The 19,144-nt window shown below is 43.1% G+C and overlaps 1 protein-coding gene across 6 annotated transcripts in view; it reads right to left on the bottom strand.

The window, feature by feature from the left end:
• ARHGEF7 (Rho guanine nucleotide exchange factor 7) overlaps window positions 1-19,144 on the bottom strand; it is a 220,589-nt gene that overhangs the window by 114,378 nt on the left and 87,067 nt on the right. For all 6 annotated transcript variants that reach the window (XM_030568714.1, XM_030568751.1, XM_030568722.1 and 3 more), the window contains exon 5: window positions 10,356-10,557. In XM_030568714.1, coding sequence (XP_030424574.1) covers window positions 10,356-10,557 — 202 coding nt within the window. The remainder of the gene's footprint in view (window positions 1-10,355; window positions 10,558-19,144) is intronic.

The raw sequence follows: 19,144 nt of genomic DNA, 5'->3' as shown, positions 1-19,144 counted from the left end.
CCCACTATAACACAAAATCGCATATAACACGATCATAGGTCGGCTCCCCTTTAAAGCAGATACAACTTAGATAATGTTTTCACGGTACTGTACAGTACCAGTGGTCCCCAACACCACTGCAGGGGAGAGAAGCCGCAGCCCCTCGCCTGCCGGGGACAGAGAACTCCAGGGCTGCTCGCACTGGTGCTCTCTGTCCCCGGCAGGTGCAGGGCCACGGCTTCTCTCCGGCTTCAAGAGGAGTCGCAGCTCCCTGCCTTCCAGGGACAGAGAACTCCGGGGCTGCGGGTGCTGGTGCTCTCAGTTCCCGGCAGGTGCAGGGCCATGGCTTCTTTCCGGCTTCAAGAGATGAACAAAATCGTGACAAAATAGACAGCACTGTCACAGCCAAAGTTCTCAAGATTGGGCTTGTAGTCCTGAAAGGGTTACAGCCAGCCCTGGGAGAGGGCTGGGGCTGCGAGCCAAAGACTAGGCTGATGGGGAAGGCAGCCACACGTGGGGTCACGCCCCAATCAGGCCACAGCTGGCCCTATCAGAGGGCTGAGGGCCAGAAGCTAAAACAACACTCTCTCTCTAGCTTTTGAGAGGGAAGGACCAGGCTGCCTGGCAGCTGAGCAGAGTCCCTGAGGTGGAGCAGTGCTGGGGAAGGGCAGAGGGAGCTGGGAAACTCCAGCCTAGCAAAGCTCCAGGCTGCAGGCCAAGTTAAGGGCCCACAAAAGGGTAATAGGGCTGCAGAGGGGCAGCCCAGATCTAGGCAGAGGCAGCTGGTCCAACCCCCCTTGCCGATGATGGGTGGTTTATAGACTACAGTCTGCCCCAGGAAGTGGCAGTTAGACAATGACTGGCAGTAGCTACTGAGGCAAGGAGAGGATAGGGGGTTGGGGGTTCCCCTGGATGGGGGAGGACCCAGATTGTGGGTTACTGCGGGGGCAGAACCCTGACATAAAAGGGCACCGTGGTCTGGAAAGGACATGGGGCCAGGGGCAGGCGAGACACCAGCCTGCAGAGGGTGCTCTGGCTGGAAAGAGCTAATTCCCTGGACGACCAGCAAGAGGTGCTGCGCCAGTGAGTTGTCGCCCTGCCACAGGGCTTAAGAGAAATGTTGAACACATGTTGAGTACCCTGAAGTCTATTTCTGTAGCCTGGAACAAAATGCAGGGAAATAGCTGTTTTATTTCTGAAGCTGTTGAAATTTGGAAGGAACTGAGTGAGATCTTAAAAAGAGAAATATGCGATGACAGAGTTAAATTACAAGCACTAAAAAAAATGAATGGGACAAATCTATCTCCAGCTCATTTTCTTGCAAATATTCTCAAAACTCGGTACCAGGGTCAAACCTTAACTGCTGAAGAAGAGGAGTTGGCTATGACATGGACAGCCAGCAATCATCCCTCCATAATGCCAACTATAAGAAACTTCAGAGCTAAGGGTGAACCATTCAAGAAACAAACGTTTGCTGATGATGTTTTAAAGGAAATCACTGGTAAAGTGAACTGGTAGAAGTCATGTAAGCACTTGGATTCAAAGGCTATTGAAGTGATAATCTCACTTAACAGCTGTACCTTCTTCTGCCAGCGTAGAAAGAATATTTTCTTCCTTTGGACTAATTCATTCCAAATTGAGAAATCATTTGGGACCTGAAAAAGCAGGAAAGCTTGTTTTTCTTTTTCAGATTATGAACAAACAGGAAAATGAAGCTGAAGACGACTGAGTTAGCTGCAGAAGCCAATATTTTAAGTTTCTCATGTTGACCTGGCTGACATAGATATAATTTTTGTTTTGTTTCATTTTATAAAAATATTTCATTATCTATTTTAGTTTAAAACAATTTTAACAAAAACAAACATGATCTTAAGAAACTTGAATGTTTAACTAAATTCAAAAATTCATATGCTTGTTTTGTAAAAATATTGTATGTTTGCAGTTGAAGAAAAAAATCTAGAATACATAACGCTGTTGTTTTAGTTAACTAAAACAACTTAAATGTCTGTCTGGTGATGTTCTCCTCTTAATACAGCATGGCAAGAAAATCCTCCAAATATTAATGATTAACCTGTTGAATTGAGATAGTTCACCTCTCAATGACTTCATAAATATCTGCTTCAACTACCTTTGGTAAATGAAATAACCAAACCACCATTCATTTTCTGATATAGCTGTAAAACTAATCTGAAAAGTTTTCAAAATAAATCACTTTAAAAATGTATCATGTGTACCTTCTAAAAATGAAACCTACATCTACCTCTGAGTTGTGAAGAATATGTATTAAGGTTGTAACAACCAACAAGAATGCACTTTTATGTAGAAATCCATGATTAAATCGAGTCTTCCTGACTAGTGATTTAAATGATTTAAATTAAATCCAACCTGATGTGAAATGACACATTTCGCACCTTCTCAAGTTCACTTTTGGGATTTTTTTTTTTAAACAAAGAGGACATGCTATAAAATACGCTACCCAGTAAGTCTTTTTAGCCAGCGAATCTTTTTTGCCCCATCATATGTAGTAGTTACACAGAGGGATGAAAATAAGGATAGTCTCTCACTTCAAATAACTTGCTATCTGCTGCTCAAAATATCTCTTGGAAGAAAAAGAAGTATTAGGTAGACTTCAAAGGGGACCAACGGGCGGGGGCAAAAGATGTGCCCTTCTTTTTGATTCTTTACAGTGTAAACAAAGGGTTAAAAGGGGTTCGTTTTTCTGACAGAAACAAAACCTGCTTTTTGTTTATCTCAAACAAGATGCCAAAAACTGGTTTAAAAACTGCAGTGACAAAATGGAGAATATCTGGTGAGACAATAGTATTGCTGAAAAGGACCTCAGGGGTTACAGCGATCAATAACTGAATTTGAGTCAACAGTATGACGCAGTTGTGAAAAAGGCTAATATTCTAGGGTATGTTAATCTGAGTGTCAAATGTAAGACAGGAGAGGTAGCTGTCCTGCCCTGCTCAGCTCAGGCCCTTAGCTGGAGTACTGTGTCCAGTTCTGGGTACCATACTTCAGGAAAGTGTGGCAGGGTGCTGGTGCAAAAGCACTTAATTACCCCTGCTCAGCCAGCTCCAATCAAGAGAAATAGGTTGGGGCTGATGAAACAGACCTGATGCCTGGCCTGTGGATTGGCTCCACCTGCGGGCCTGACAAGCCAGCAGTCATAAGGGCTGGGAGCCAACAGAAAAGCAGTGAGGGAAAGGTCAGTTTCCTAGCTGCAGGCTGACTGCAGGAAAAGAGGGAACTAACCCTGCAAGCCTTGTATATAGCTCATCACTGGTGGTGGGAGAACTGTGTGTATAAATAAAGCCACCGGTGCTGCGTAACTGGAGACCTCTCTGCACTTTATTGGGACAACTAGCAGGCCTAGGAAGAGGGGCAGGGAAGTGGACCTGTCACAAAAAGATACGGAAAAATTGAAGAGAGTCCAGAGGAGAGCAACAAAAATGACAAAAGACTTAGAAAACCTGACTCATGAGGAAAGATTGAGGAGACCTGACAGACTGGGGGGACCTGATAAGTCTTCAAATATGTTAAGAGCTGTTACAAAGAGGACAATGATCAATTGTTCTCTATGTACACTGAAGGTGGGACAAGAAGTAGTGGATTTAATTTGCAGCAAGGGAGATTTTGGTTAGATACTAGGAAAAACCTTCTAACTATAAGGATAGTTAAGGACTGGAACAGGTTTCCACAGGAGGTTGTGGAATCCCCATCATGGGAGGTTTAATAACATGTTAGGCAAACACCGGCCAGGGATGATCTACCTTTACTTGGCCCTGCCTCAATGCAGGAAGCTGAACTAGATAACCTCTCAAAGTCTGTTCCAGCTCTACATTTCTATAGGCTGGTTTACACTACACAGTTAGGTCGACATAAGGCAGCTTATGTCGACCTAATTATATCAGCATCTACACTACAGCCTTGTCCTGCTGATGTAAGTGCCCTATGACATAATAACTCCATCTCCACAAGAGGCGTAGTGCTTACATCAGTGTAGTTAGGGCGACACAGCATCTGTGCAGACACAGTGTCTCTTGCATGGGCTGTCTTGTCTATTTCAGGGCTCTGTGCTGGGGGCCATGAAATTGATGAGGCTGCCCGGCTCCAAGCAGGAAGCAAGAGAGGTGAGGTTGAGAAGCTGGGACAGCTGAACCTCACTCCCCGGGGGCAAGAAGCCCTGGGCTGCTTTCCCCCCACTCCTGGCAGGGAACGGGGAAGTGAGAAGCCCCAGGCGGCTTCCCCTGCTCCTAACAGAAAACAGGGGAGAGAAAGAGGGGCCAGCCCATTGGAAGCCTGTGGGGAGCCGGGCTCCCAGCAGGGAGCTGCCAATGGAGCTGAAAGATGGGGCTCTCAGCTCCCCCACTGCCCCTCTTAAATTGGTGGGAGCGCTCATGGTGAGGACGCACACCACCGACCCAAGGAGCATAGTGTGGACATGCACCACCACAATAATTACTGTGGTGCCTGCCAGTCGACCTAATATAGATCAATTTACATTTCTAGTGTAGACATACCTTTCTATGAGTCTATGAAAACGGAATAAAAATAATTTCCCTTCTCAACTGATAGATTTCCTTTCTTGGAATTTGCAAAGACATAATCCTATTCTTTTTCCAGAGAGTAGACAAAACATGATTTTTCTCATGTTAAAACAGCAAAAAAAAAAAATCCTTTTAGTACAAAGTTCAGACTTTCTTTGCACATCATAAAGCAATAAAATTAGGCAGCAGATTCTTTTTTTCTTTGCAGATCATATGATGCACCATACAGGTGTTGTTAGTTTTGTTAACAACCCTAAACTGAACATCACACTAATTACAGTGCAGTTAGCAACTGAATTGCAAATCAGAAGAGGCAACAACCAAAATTTAATCTCAGATTTAATCCCATGTACATCCATATTGTTCTACCTTTCCCTCCAGATCTCTCATCTCTCCACCATACTACCCTCACACGCTACGTACTATACAAGGGCGGTATTACAAGTTAAGATCTAACATTTCCTATATCAAAGATTAAAGACTAGTTTCATGCCTGACTTCAGCATAAATTTCAACAAATATACATTTTCTTTTTTTTTTACAACCTTTAAAGAAAATGTATACTTTTACAAGTCTTATAAGATTTACAAGAGTATTTAAGTAACAAATGCCTTTTCTATTTTTTTATTATTTAATTTGTTAAGAACATGAACTATAACAGATTGATGATATTTATTATAATCAAGTACAGCCTCCTGAAAATGCACAGTCCCTCAATTCAAAACAACACTGTGATGCTTTTCAGGGCACCCAGGGCTGAGAGTCTTTTGTTACCTCCTGCCTCCACTGTAAGAAAGTCTTGCTGATATTACCTGGGTGTTAACTCCCTAACAAAACTGCCCTGTCAGACACTCAAGTACTCTCCTCTGGGCTATACCAACCCTGTCTTCTGTTGTCAACCTGCAAGCCAATGCACCCCAACCACTGAGTCCCTTCAATGTGACTCCCTGGGGTACTCAGTCCCTGATCACTGGATACACACAGAAATCCCAGATCCTCTGTTCCCAGGAGGGAGCTCCGTGCGGAGTGGGGAGCTGAGTGCCTGGGGGACAGCCAGGCTTCAGCTGGGAGCTCCATGCACAACAGAGAACTGAGAGCCCAGTCCGGGCTCCAGACAGGCTCCAGCTGGGACCTCTGTGGGGAGCCCACACCCTCGATTCTCAGCACCAGGCAGTGAGGCTGCAGCTGTCAGCACCGCTGAGCTCACAGTTGGAACACCCTCCACCCAATTTCAAAACAGGAATCCTACCAGCAGAATTCTTGTCAATTTCACTGCTTTGGCTGTCAGCCACCCTGACAGCCAACAGACACTTGGTTTCTATAGAGACACAGGGAAGCCCGAACTACACTGACCTAAGCCTTACGCCTCTCCTCGAGATGGATTTACTAGGTCAGCATAGTAGGCGAGTTACAACAGTGGGATGAACACTGTAATGTGTATGCTTACATAGTTAGGTCAAAGTCAGCTGCCTTAAATTGACTTAACTTTGTAGCGTAGACATGCCCCTAGCGACAAAATCCACTACCACCAATATACTTTTTGTTTCCTCTCTGGGGAGCCTTGAATAGTGGGCCTCTAATGTCCATGGCAACAGAGTGAAATGTTTCCTTGATTATTGGCAAGGGATGCAAAGGACTCTTGCAGAGTCCCACAGGCTTTTTCCATTCCTGACACAAGTCACAAGTGCTGTAGTATTCCTTTACCTTATTTTGAATATCAGGCCAATAAAAGTTTTTCTTTAACCTTCCATATGTCCTCTCTGCACCCAAGTGACCTGCACCGGGAGGGGTCTGCATCCTGCTCTGTAGCAAAAATCTGTTAAGCTTTTGCTTTCAAAGAGAGCTCTCGCAGGTGAAAAAGACTCTCCCTCCCTCTGCCCTTGTGATAAACTACACCTCCTACCCCAACAGAAAGTGACCCGATATAACACGAATTCGAATATAACGCGGTAAAGCAATGCTCCAGCAGGGCGGGGCTGCACACGCCAGTGGATCAAAGCAAGTTCGATATAACGTGGTTTCACCTATAACGCGATAAGATTTTTTGGCTCCCGAGGACAGCATTATATCGAGGTAGAGGCGTACCTCTCTCTGCTGATAAGAGGGAAGCAGCTTCCGCTCCCTTTTCCCTCCTCAGCGGTTACTCTGTGTACTTAGGGACATATTCCCTTTTACTACAGGTCACAATATCAGCAGCTTTGGGCAGTGAGATTACATCATTCCCAACCAGTGCATCAGATGGTAAATTCTCAAGAAGCCCCGCCTTCCAAAGGTACCCCTTAAACTTTTCCATGCCAATCTGATGCAGGCTAAAAGTATTGTATCTGTCCTAAAGCTAGCAGCTTTACCTCTCCTCAGGAAGCATACTACTCTCCATTGAATCACATCCCTCCTGACCAGGGAAATCTGAGCACCAGTCTCTCATCACCCCGGCACACTTTACCATTTACTTTGGCATTTTAATGAACTCTTGTCTCCCTCCATGAAGACAGACCTGACGACATTAAACAGGGCTCCCTCTGCCACCACTGAAGTCTGACTCAAGGGTAGCTGCATTAACCCAGATAGGTTGGGGAATGAACTTGGAACCACCATATTTAGGGCATTGCCTTTTCATGTGATCAAGGGACCCAAGAGTAAAACCTTCTTTGGCCAGGGTCCAATAACTAGAGTTACTAGGAGAAGACCAGTACTGAGGCAGTATGGACTTGGCTCCCTCAATCCCTTCTGTATTCCCACAGACAAACTGGGAATCCACTTTTACTCCAGGTTCCTGGCCTTCCCTATGCAGCCTGAGTTCCCTGAATAGTCTCTCGTTTGTACAAGTCAGCTGTTTCCACCGCTGCTTCCAGTAATGCTGGAGTTTCTTCCCACACAGCAGTTTGCACTTCCTCAGAGCCAACCTCAAAGAACTGCTATCAACTCATCATGGCTGTCTGCGTCTTTACTCTTTATCCATGTTCCCAAACAATCTACCGTCATATTCCCCATGACTTAACATATCAACTTTTTTGAGGTTTCTAAATTTGAGGCGACATTCCTCTGGTGTAATTTGATACCATTTTAATAGAAACTCCTACATAGGGTGACCATATTTCCCAAGGAAAAATGCAACACCACACAGGGCTGGCCCGAGTCTCCCTGAAGCCCACCACTTGGGGCTGTGGTTAAGAGCCTGAGGCCCGCTGCCTGGGCTGAGCCTGGGAGTCCCAGGCCCGACATCTGGTGTCATTACTCACCCCCTAAACATTCCTCTGTACCCCTTAGGAGGGAGGGGGGTAACAACCCACCTTTTTGGCTGCCTCACTGAAAACTGTGTCATGTTGGTCCTCTAAGCCTGTCAATCCCTTGAGCTCAGTCCCCTTTTGGTTAATCAGTCTGATCTCTTTGCCATTTAATCTATTTACTTATCTTATAATTTATTTCCTTTACCCTAAATAAACAAATTAATAAACTCCAACCTTTACTTTATTTGTTTCCAACCTTTTTACTTCTGAATCTCCGAGTCTCTGGCTTATAAATGCTGGAAGAGCGATTTTTGATTAGCTAGCAAACAGGGTACCGATCCTGCCGACCATGCCACTGTGACTTTTTCGGGGGTACTCAGGGCTAACAGTCACCTTGCTACCACCTGCCTCCAGCATCAGGCAGTCTTGCATATTTTTAGGGCCCTACCAAATTCATGACTGTGAAATCTAATCTCCTCTGTGAAACATGGCACCCAGCTAGGGCTCCTGCCCTACACAGAGCTCCAGCTGCTAATCCGCTGGGGATGAGAAGGGAGGAGACTTCCTCCTCCCCTGCAGGGGCTGTTCCTGGGGTGGGTTAGACCCACCTCTGGGATCTCCTCCAGCTGCAGGAAGCTCGGATGGCTCCAGCTGTTGCCTCCCCCCGCCCCACGAAGCTGCGGCTGGAACTATAACCCCCACATGGGGAGGCTGCAGCCCCAACTGTCAGCCCCACACTGGGACAGGAGACTGCCAGGAAAACCAGATCATTAGTAACCCATCCCCTATACCCTGTGACCCTCACTTCTGCACTGCTGCTGGAGGTGATGCTGGCTTTACAGGTGGATGCCCTGCCAGCAGCCTTCCTATCTGACGGCCCAGCTCTGAAGGCAGCACCCTTGCCAGTAGAAGAAAGGGTAGCAATCCCAATAGCCTTGTGAACCCCTCCACCTTGACCGCATTTTGGGTTAGGACCTCTCACAGTTACAGTGGTTAATTTTAGAACCCCCTGGCTGTGAAACTGACCAAAATGGACCATGAATTTGGTAGGGCCCAACCTATCTTGCATGGGCGTTAACTCCCTAACAAAATCAGCCTATCAGCTACTTAAGTACTCTCCCTCTTAAATCATGGGGAATATGTGCATAAGCCCACCTGCAAGGCAAAGACAAGCCTGCTAACAGATGCACCCCTTCAAAGTGGCTCCCTTTGGAATCCAGTCCCTGATCACTGGATGCACACAGAAATCCCAGATCCTCTGTTTCCAAAGGAATAGCATATCTCAGTTTACCAGTTTTACCTTAGACCACCACGCCTGTATGACACACAGCACTTGACCTCAATTATAAAATGAAAAGGAAATTTATTAAAGGAAGAAGAGAGATTTCATATAAAAATCAGCGTGACAGACGGGAACGGTTACATGTATATCATCATAACATGCATCCAAATTTAACTAACAAATTATCCTTCTGTTTAAAGAAGCTAATCTTGCCCAAAGCTTATGAATATTAAATAAGTGTGTGTGCACGCTCACCAGTATTTTTCCCTTTACACTGTATGAAAAAATGTATATAAAAAAAAATCCAGTGTGTGGAGACAATTTATTGAAATACAAAATGAAATAGAAAGCCTGTCTCCTCTCAAAATAATATGCATATTTTGAGCAGGAAGACAGAAAGAATCATTTCGAAATTGTACAAAGACATGCTTAAAATATATAGCTAGCAACATAGAAATATGATTATTCATACTTACTTCAAAAAGATAAACGTTTTATGAAAAATACGACATGTTCCATTTAAAACTTACAATTCCATATTGTTGGAGATTACCTTTTAAGAAAACTCTGGCTTCTTTAGATATTATATGCAAAGTACAGAACGTTAAAAGTTAAGGGTTGTCCATGCAGTGGTCAATAATAAAAAAGCACAAAGTGGGGGAGGGATAGCTCAGTGGTTTGAGCATTGGCCTGCTAAGCCCAGGCTTGTGAGTTCAATCCTGCAGGGGGCCATTTAGGGATCTGGGGCAAAAAGCTGTCTAGGGATTGGTCCTGCTTTAAGCAGTGGTTGGACTAGATGACCTCCTGAGGTCCCTTCCAACCCCGACAGTCTATGGTAATTTCCATGAAACACCTATGTACTAACCAGCCTAGGTAGATGGTAAGATTTTAGTAGAAAATGTTTGAGAATGTGGAGAGCCTCCCTGGAAAGGTTATCGATCAATAACAGAAGTCAACACCAGAACAAACCACCACTTAACACCCTCCCCCCCCAATACTGAAATCATTAGTTATAGGTGACAAAGGCAAATGTGATTGTAAATATAGTGGATACAAACAGAGATAGGTCTACATCTCTATAGCGCACTCATACTCAGCACCTTGAAAAATGTTCCTCCCCCATGCACTCAATCTAGGAACAAAAACTGCTAATAATTTGTAAGAATTAAGGATTCTTATGGCTGGGACAGATTGAGTGTACATACTGAACACTAATCATGCATTCATTAGCATTAGGAAACATAATCAGTTATTTCCATCTCTTCTTGAAAGCCAAGAATCACATTTTGCAAATATGCTCTCTTTCAGACTTACCATTTGATTTTATTTCTCGGACATAGTTACTAGGAAACCATCCTGTTTTGCCATTGTGAGTCCCTTCCCACCAGCCTCCTTCTTCCACTCTCGTAACATGAATAATGTCTCCTTTTGCAAAAGAAAGTTCATCTTCATTGGTCTGTTGAAAACTGAATTTTGCTCTCACCACCAGCTGATGATTGCTGTTATCTGTCATGTCCTAAAAAGTGAAAACGTAAATGAAGGACAGAACTTTAGGTGCACAAGGGTTATTTCATGACCAATATACAAGTCTCTTCATCAAAAAGAACAATATTAAAATTAAAACACCATTTTTATCAGAAGCAGTACAACAAGACCTGCAGACCCCAATATGCAAGGGTTCATCTATCTCGCCATTGTATTTCTGTGATTTGTGTCTACCAATCTAGGCAGTACTTTATCCCACTCAGACTTCTTAGAATCAGACAAGGCCAACAAAAGTAAAAAGAAAAAGATTTGTGCTCTTCAAAGACCAGATTCAAGATCTCTATGAATAGCACAAATTGAAAATGTCTTTGGAAACTACCTAGGGTTACCCTGTTTCAAGTTCCCAAACAGAAGACACTGCCAGGGGAAGGAGAAAGGGAGCTGGGGGTAGTACAGTTGGTTGGCTCTAGCGGGGTGTGTGTGTGTACTGGGAAGGGGTATTCAAGGGTGTTGCTGGAGGCATTATTTGGGGGGTGCTGGAGGGCAGAGCATACAGCCTCATACTCTAAGTAAGGGGCAGTGTTGCGCTCCCTGACACAGTGGCAGGATGGCTGGTACAGGCCCAGGACACAGCACCAGCCCATCCATCAGTACCTCCCTGCGGGGGTGCTGGGGCCTAGCTCTGACACCCCTCCCTGCTAGGCTCTGAAACTCAGCAGTGGGGCAGGCAGCCCAGCTGAGAGGTGCTGGCCAGCTCCACTTACCTGGCAGGCCAGGCAGGATCCAGCAGCTGCGGATAAAGGGGCGAGACCAATTGGAGCGTGGAGGAAACACAGGACCAGGGCAAGTAGGACCCAGGGCGCAAAGCCACGGGAGTGGAATAATGACAGGGACTCAAAGGCAGGGAGCTTACATATGCTTGCTTATACCTATCTCACAGAAGTGGAAGGGACCCCAAAAGGTCATCGAGTCCAGCCCCTGCCTTCACTAGCAGGACTAAGTACTGATTTTGCCTCAGATCCCTAAGTGGCCCCCTCAAGGACTGAACTCCCAATGCTGGGTTTAGCAGGCCAATGCTCAAACCACTGAGCTATCCCTCCCCTTGCTTGCCCCAGGAGCTAAAGAGTCTAGCTATGGCCCTCGGGAGGAGGGTCTCTCTGATCTTCCACAAGCAAGGAAAAAATCCCACACATTTCTTCACATTTCAAGAGATCGGCGGACCAAAAAAAGAGAATCATGTCTTGGAAAACCCGGAAGTGTGGTAACCCTACAACTACCAAGAAACAGAACTGCTTCACGGAAAAATGTTCTCTCCGAGATCGAGACTGGAGGGGTGAGGAAGGGAAAACAGATGGACCCGAACCAAAATCTTAACGTTTAGATCTATGTCAGTGTTTGCATCTCAAACTTATTTCTGTAATACATCATATTAGGAGATTCAGATCTGGAGTGTTTGGACTGAAGTGTTTGAATTCTAGTTAAACTGGGGAAAATCGTGACAACTCTGCTCTGGAAAAAACCCACAAAGGTTTATTGGAAGTAACACAATTACTATGTGATACATTTATTAAGATAGCCATTCTTCAAACATAAGAATGACTGTTGCAGAAGTATTTTGGAACATTCACAATGTGTTTTAGGTTTGTATTAGGTGTTACTTCTTCCTCATTGATATTAAATAGTCCTTGGCTCAGAAGTTTAGGTTGACGACACTCATGAAAGTCTCTTTTTTTCATTCTATTTTCATAGACTCATGGACTCTAGGACTGGAAGGGACCTCGAGAGGTCATCGAGTCAAGTCCCCTGCCCTCATGACAGGACCAAATGCTGTCTAGACCATCCCTAAAAGACATTTATCTAACCTATTCTTAAATATCTCCAGAGATGGAGATTCCACAACTTCCCTAGGCAATCTATTCCAGTGTTTAACTAACCTGACAGTTAGGAACTTTTTCCTAATGTCCAACCTAAATCTCCCTTGCTGCAGTTTAAGCCCATTGCTTCTTGTTCTATCATTGGAGGCTAAGGTGAACAAGTTTTCTCCCTCTTCCTGATGACACCCTTTTAGATACCTGAAAAGTGCTATCATGTCCCCTCTCAGTCTTCTCTTTTCCAAACTAAACAAACCCAATACCTTCAGCCTTCCTTCATAGGTCATGTTCTCAAGACCTTTAATCATTCTTGTTGCTCTTCTCTGGACCCTCTCCAATTTCTCCACATCTTTCTTGAAATGCGGTGCCCAGAACTGAACACAATACTCCAGTTGAGGCCTAACCAGCGCAGAGTAAAGCGGAAGAATGACTTCTCGTGTCTTCTTTACAACACACCTGTTAATGCATCCCAGAATCACGTTTGCTTTTTTTGCAACAGTATCACACTGTTGACTCATATTAAGCTTGTGGTCCACTATGACCCCTAGATCTCTTTCTGCCATACTCCTTCCTAGACAGTCTCTTCCCATTCTGTATGTGTGAAACTGATTGTTCCTTCCTAAGTGGAGCACTTTGCATTTATCTTTATTGAACTTCATCCTGTTTACCTCAGACCATTTCTCCAATTTGTCCAGATCGTTTTGAATTTTGACCCTGTCCTCCAAAGCAGTTGCAATCCCTCCCAGTTTGGTATCGTCCGCAAACTTAATAAGCATACTTTCTATGCCAACATCTAAATCGTTGATGAAGATATTGAACAGAGCCGGTCCCAAAACAGACCCCTGCGGAACCCCACTTGTTATACCTTTCCAGCTGGATTGGGAGCCATTAATAACTACTCTCTGAGTACGGTTATCCAGCCAGTTATGCACCCACCTTATAGTAGCCCCATCTAAATTGTACTTTCCTAGTTTATCTATAAGAATATCATGTGAGACCGTATCAAATGCCTTACTAAAGTCTAGGTATATCACATCCACCACTTCTCCCTTATCCACAAGGCTCGTTATCCTATCAAAGAATGCTATCAGATTAGTTTGACACGATTTGTTCTTTACAAATCCATGCTGGCTATTCCCTATCACCTTACCACCTTTCAAGTGTTTGCAGATGATTTCTTTAATTACTTGCTCCATTATCTTCCCTTGCACAGAAGTTAAACTAACTGGTCTGTAGTTTCCGGGGTTGTTTTTATTTCCCTTTTTATAGATGGGCACTATATTTGCCCCCTTCCAGTCTTCTGGAATCTCCCCCGTCTCCCATGATTTCCCAAAGATAATAGCTAGAGGCTCAGATACCTCCTCTATTAACTCCTTGAGTATTCTAGGATGCATTTCATCAGGCCCTGGTGACTTGCAGGCATCTAACTTTTCTAAGTGATTTTTTACTTGCTCTTTTTTTATTTTATCTTCTAAACCTACCCTCTTCCCGTAAGCATTCACTATATTAGACATTCCTTCAGACTTCTCAGTGAAGACTGAAACAAAGAAGTCATTAAGCATCTCTGCCATTTCCAAGTCTCCCGTTACTGTTTCCCCCTCCTCACTGAGCAGTGGGCCTACCCTGTCCTTGGTCTTCCTCTTGCTTCTAATGTATTGATAAAAAGTCTTCTTGTTTCCCTTTATTCCCATAGCTAGTCTGAGCTCATTTTGTGCCTTTGCCTTTCTAATCTTGCCTCTGCATTCCTGTGTTAATTGCCTATATTCGTCCTTTGTAATCTGACCTAGTTTCCATTTTTTATATGACGCCTTTTTATTTTGTGGGTCACGCAAGATCTCAAGGGTAAGCCAAGGTGGTCTTTTGCCACATTTTCTATCTTTCCTAACCATCGGAATAGCTTGCTTTTGGGCTCTTAATACCGTCCCTTTGAAAAACTGCCAACTCTCCTCAGTTGTTTTTCCCCTCAGTCTTGATTCCCATGGGACCTTACCTATCAGCTCTCTGAGCTTACCAAAATCCCCCTTCCTGAAATCCATTGTCTCTATTTTGCTGTACTCCCTTCTACCTTTCCTTAGAATTGCAAACTCTATGATTTCATGATCACTTTCATCCACGCTTCCTTCTACTTTCAAATTCTTTCAGCTTCCCCCCAGTAGCTTTTTCAACTTTCTGAAATAAAAAGTTGTCTGCAATGCAGTCCAGGAACTTATTGGATAGTCTGTGCCCCACGGTGTTATTTTCCCAACATATATCTGGATAGTTGAAGTCCCCCATCACCACCAAATCTTGGGCTTTGGATGATTTTGTTAGTTGTTTGAAAAAAGCCTCATCCACCTCTTCCACCTGATTAGGTGGCCTGTAGTAGAATCCCAGCACGACATCACCTGTGTTTTTTACCCGTTTCAGCCTAACCCAGAGACTCTCAACACTTCCATCTCCTATGTCCATCTCCACCTCAGTCCAAGTATGTACATTTTTAATATATAAGGCAACACCTCCTCCCTTTTTCCCCTGTCTATCCTTCCTGAGCAAACTATACCCATCCACACCAACATTCCAGTCGTGTGTATTATCCCACCAAGTTTCAGTAATGCCAACAATGTCGTAGTTGTATTTATTTATTAGCACTTCCAGTTCTTCCTGCTTATTACCCATACTTCTTACATTTTCATTGTTTGAGCAAATGGCAGTCACATCCTGGTCATATTTTTCCTCTGCTTTCTGGGACGGTGCTTTCACAAAAACCTGGACACAATAGTTAGTGGATTTATTTTGAGGCACAGAATCAATGGCAGTAAGTGTAACAATATTTGCCTGTATGGATGCTTATAGCCATTATCAGGTCATAGTTTGGTTTCAACTAACCATCTTGCATTAGTATCATTGCTGATTCTTTTTTCCTCTATCCCTCACTTGCAGCATCTATTAACAAACCTGCAACTTTAAATCTAACTGGAGGAGTAAATGCAGGGTGAAGTGTTTCAATCATTTCTGTTTGATTTGTGCCACATGCAAGGCAGTTCCCAGGGGAGAAGAGGGGGTATGGGGAACCTAACTTGTTTCAAGACTGAGCTTGATAAATTCACAGAGGACATAATATAATGCGCCTGCCTAAAAATAACAAGTACCTCCAATGGCCAGAGATAGGGCACTAGATGGGGAGGGCTCTGAGTTACTACAGAAAATTCTTTCCCAGATGTCTGGCTGATGGGTCTCATCCATGTGCTCAGGGTCTAACTGATCACCAAATTTGGGGTCAGGAAGGAATCTTCCCCCAGGTCGGATTGGCAGAGACCCTGGTTTGTTTGTTTTTTTGCCTTCTTCTACAGCATGGGGCATGGGCCATTTGCTGGTTTGAACTAGTATAAATGGTTGGTGCCTGTAACTTGAAGTCTTTAAATCAAGATTTCAGGTCTTCAGTAACTCAACCATAAATTATGGGCCTATCAGAGGAGTGGGTAGGTGAAACTCTGTAGCCTGGGTACGTACAGGAGATCACACTTCTAGTCCTAAAGTCTATGAGTGTATGTTATTCATTTCAATGGGTGCAACCTTCTTGTCAAAGTGTTTGCCTTTCAGTTGTTTTTGGTATAATTACAGAACAATTTTTTTGCTATTGTTCTTATGTCGAAAACTAACAGAGACTGCTCCAGAATAAAATTTGTTTAGAGGCTCTGGAAGGCCTAGAATTGGGATGGGACTTAAATTATCATTGCAACTATGTTTTAATAACGACAATGGCATAAAAATTCACCATGAGTGTCAGTAAATTGTTCCAATGGCTAATTATTCTCACCATTAAAAATGTATGCCTTAATTGCAGTCTGAATTTCTCAAGCTTCAACTTCCAGTCACTGGATCATATTACACTGTTCTCTGCTCCATTCTCTGACCATTATTAAGTATTTGTTCCTCATATAGGTAACGATAGACTCATCAAGTCATCCCTTAACCTTCTCTTTGATAAGCTAAACAGAGTGAGATCCCTGAGTCCATCACTATAAAACACGTTTTCTTATCCTTTAATCATTCTCACAGTTTTTCTCTGAACCATCTACAATTTATCAATATCCTTTTTCAATTCTGGACACCAGAACTGAACACAGTATTCCAGCAGTGGTCGCACCAGCGCCAAACAAAGAGGTAAAATAACTTGTCTATTCCAACTCAAGATTATTCTGTTTATGCATCCCAGGTCTGTATTAGCTCTTTTGGCCACAGCTCATGTTCACCTGATTATACACTATGACCCCTAGATCTTTTTCAGAATCACTGCTTGCCAAGACAGATTCTCCCTTTTGTAAGTATGGCCTACATTGTTTCTAGATGTATACATTTACATTTGGCCATATTAAATCACATATTGTTTGTTTACACCCAGCTTACCAAGCAATCTGGATCTGTCTGTATCAATGTATTCATTATTTACCACTCTCCCAATTTGTGCGTCATCAGCAAGCTTTATCAGTGATGTTTTTACATTTTCTTCCAGGTAACGGATAAAAATGTTAAAAACAGCATAGGGCCAAGAACTGCTCCCTCCAGGACCCCACTAGAAACACACGTGCTCAAATACTACTCCTTGTTTACAACTGCATTTTGAGACCCATCAGTTAGCCATTTTTTAATCCATTCAGTGTGGCCTATGTTAATTTTATATCTTTATAGGCTTTTTTTTTTTAATCAGCGTCATACACTACCAAGCAAAATGCTTTACCGACATCTAAGTATTCTATATCAGCACTATTACCTTTATCAATCATGTCACCTCAGCAAAACAACAGTAACAAATTAGTTTAACAGGATCTATTTTCCATAAACTCATGCTGATTGGCATTAATTATATTACACTTCTTTAATTCTTTATCAATCAACTCCCTTGTTAGCCACTCCATTGTCTCACCCAGGATCTATGTCAGACTGACAGGCTTATAATCACTTAGGTCATCCTGTTTATTCTTTTTAAATATTGGAACGTTATCTTTTTTCCGGTCTTCTAGAACTTCCCTGGTGTTCCAAGTCTTATTGGAAAAAACTCAACATGTTGGTCCAGCAAGATCCTCAAGACAGCTTTTCTAAAAAGCTTGGCTACAAGTTATATGAACCTGGTAATTTATAAAGATCTAACTTTTAGTAGCTGTTTAACATCCTCTTGAAATACTAGTGGAATGGAAAGAATGCTGTTATATGACATCATCATCTGTTTTTTCTCCAAATACAGGACAAATATTTATTGAACATTGCTACTTTTTCTGCATTATTATTGATAATTCCACCATTTACATCTACTAATGGAACAATACCACTGTTAGTATTTTTTTTGTTCCTCATATACTTAAAAACTCGTCATTTTCCTTAACTCTGCTGACTATATTGTTCTCCTTGTGTCAATTTTCTCCCATTTATACCTTCTGATTTATATTGATGATTATCAAATTCTCAATTCTTCCATTTTTGAGTGCTGCCTTCACCTACCCTCTAAATCAATTTTTTTTTTTTTTTTTTTTTTTAAACAAATATGGCCTTCTTTCTCAGTTGTGGGATTGTGGCTTTTCGGATATTTGGTAACATATTCTTCAACAATTCCCAATTATCCTTCACATTTTTCTGATTAAATTTTCCTCCCAGCTGATTTGGCTCATAATTATTTTCAGTTTTGTGAAGTTAATCCTTTTAAAGTATGAAGTATATATATCACTGGTGTGGACTTCATTCTGTTTGCACATTATAAATGTAATCAATTCCAGATCCTCTATATCTGTCAAGAGGAGATCTAATGCAACATTTTCTGAGTTACGAAACTATCATCTATAATATTTAGAAGTTCCCAGGCTGTTTTAATACTGGAAGCATGAGAGCACCAGCATGTGCGATTCAAATGGAAGCTCCCCATGATCACGCAGACTTTTTTTCCTATACAGGCTTATACAGGGATCCCCTGGGTTGGATGAATGTGTATTAGTTCACTGAAAGGTAGCATGTGAGATCTCTGAGAGCCAGTAGCCCACTGGTTGGCATAATCATCCAAAACATAGGTACAGATAATATTTAAGGAGTTAAGTATTTATACTGAAAAGCAAAGATTCTTAAGGTCTTGACCTGGTTTAACTCCACCAGAAGGTGACATACCTCAGGAATGTTTCTTTCAGGCAGGAGATAACAGAAAACTCTCTCACTGTCTGGTCATTTGTGTATCATATGCCTTACAGAGTATGTTCGTTTACATACTGAGCCACATACAGTAAGAGATGGCAAAATCTACAACAGAGGAAGTCTACAGGATGGAACAAAGAGCAGGAGCATGTCCTACTTTAAAAAAAGGACAATGGATTGTTTGGGTATATCTGGATCCTTCATCCATGAGGCAAGCTGACAGCGTGTGTGGCTCACGAAAGGAGGATAACACTTAGAGGGCTTGAGGGTTGGAGTGTGCCTATTACTAACCTGTAGAGACTGAGAGGTCTGGGAGGCCTAGCAGAGAGTGCTTGGGGCCACCAGAAATGGGGAACTGACCCCCAGCAGGCACAGACAAGGCTTCCTCACGTGAAGGGAAGGTAATAGTGAGATGTCTCACAATGCCGGGTTCCCCCTGGAAGCGTCAGAACAGGAAGGTACGTTTTGGTACATGACTTCTCTGCTGGACAACCTGATTTTGGAAAACCAGTGGCGAGGGCAGCCCATACAGCCCAGTGTGTTTTGTGGCACGCCTCCACATTTCCTGTCTCTAAATCTGAAAGTGAGTCCAAT

Source organism: Gopherus evgoodei, chromosome 1, assembly GCF_007399415.2.
Source record: "Gopherus evgoodei ecotype Sinaloan lineage chromosome 1, rGopEvg1_v1.p, whole genome shotgun sequence".
Taxonomy (NCBI): domain Eukaryota; kingdom Metazoa; phylum Chordata; order Testudines; family Testudinidae; genus Gopherus; species Gopherus evgoodei.
The sequence above is the reverse complement of the archived record's forward strand: the minus strand, read 5'-3'. Positions and strand labels throughout refer to the sequence as shown.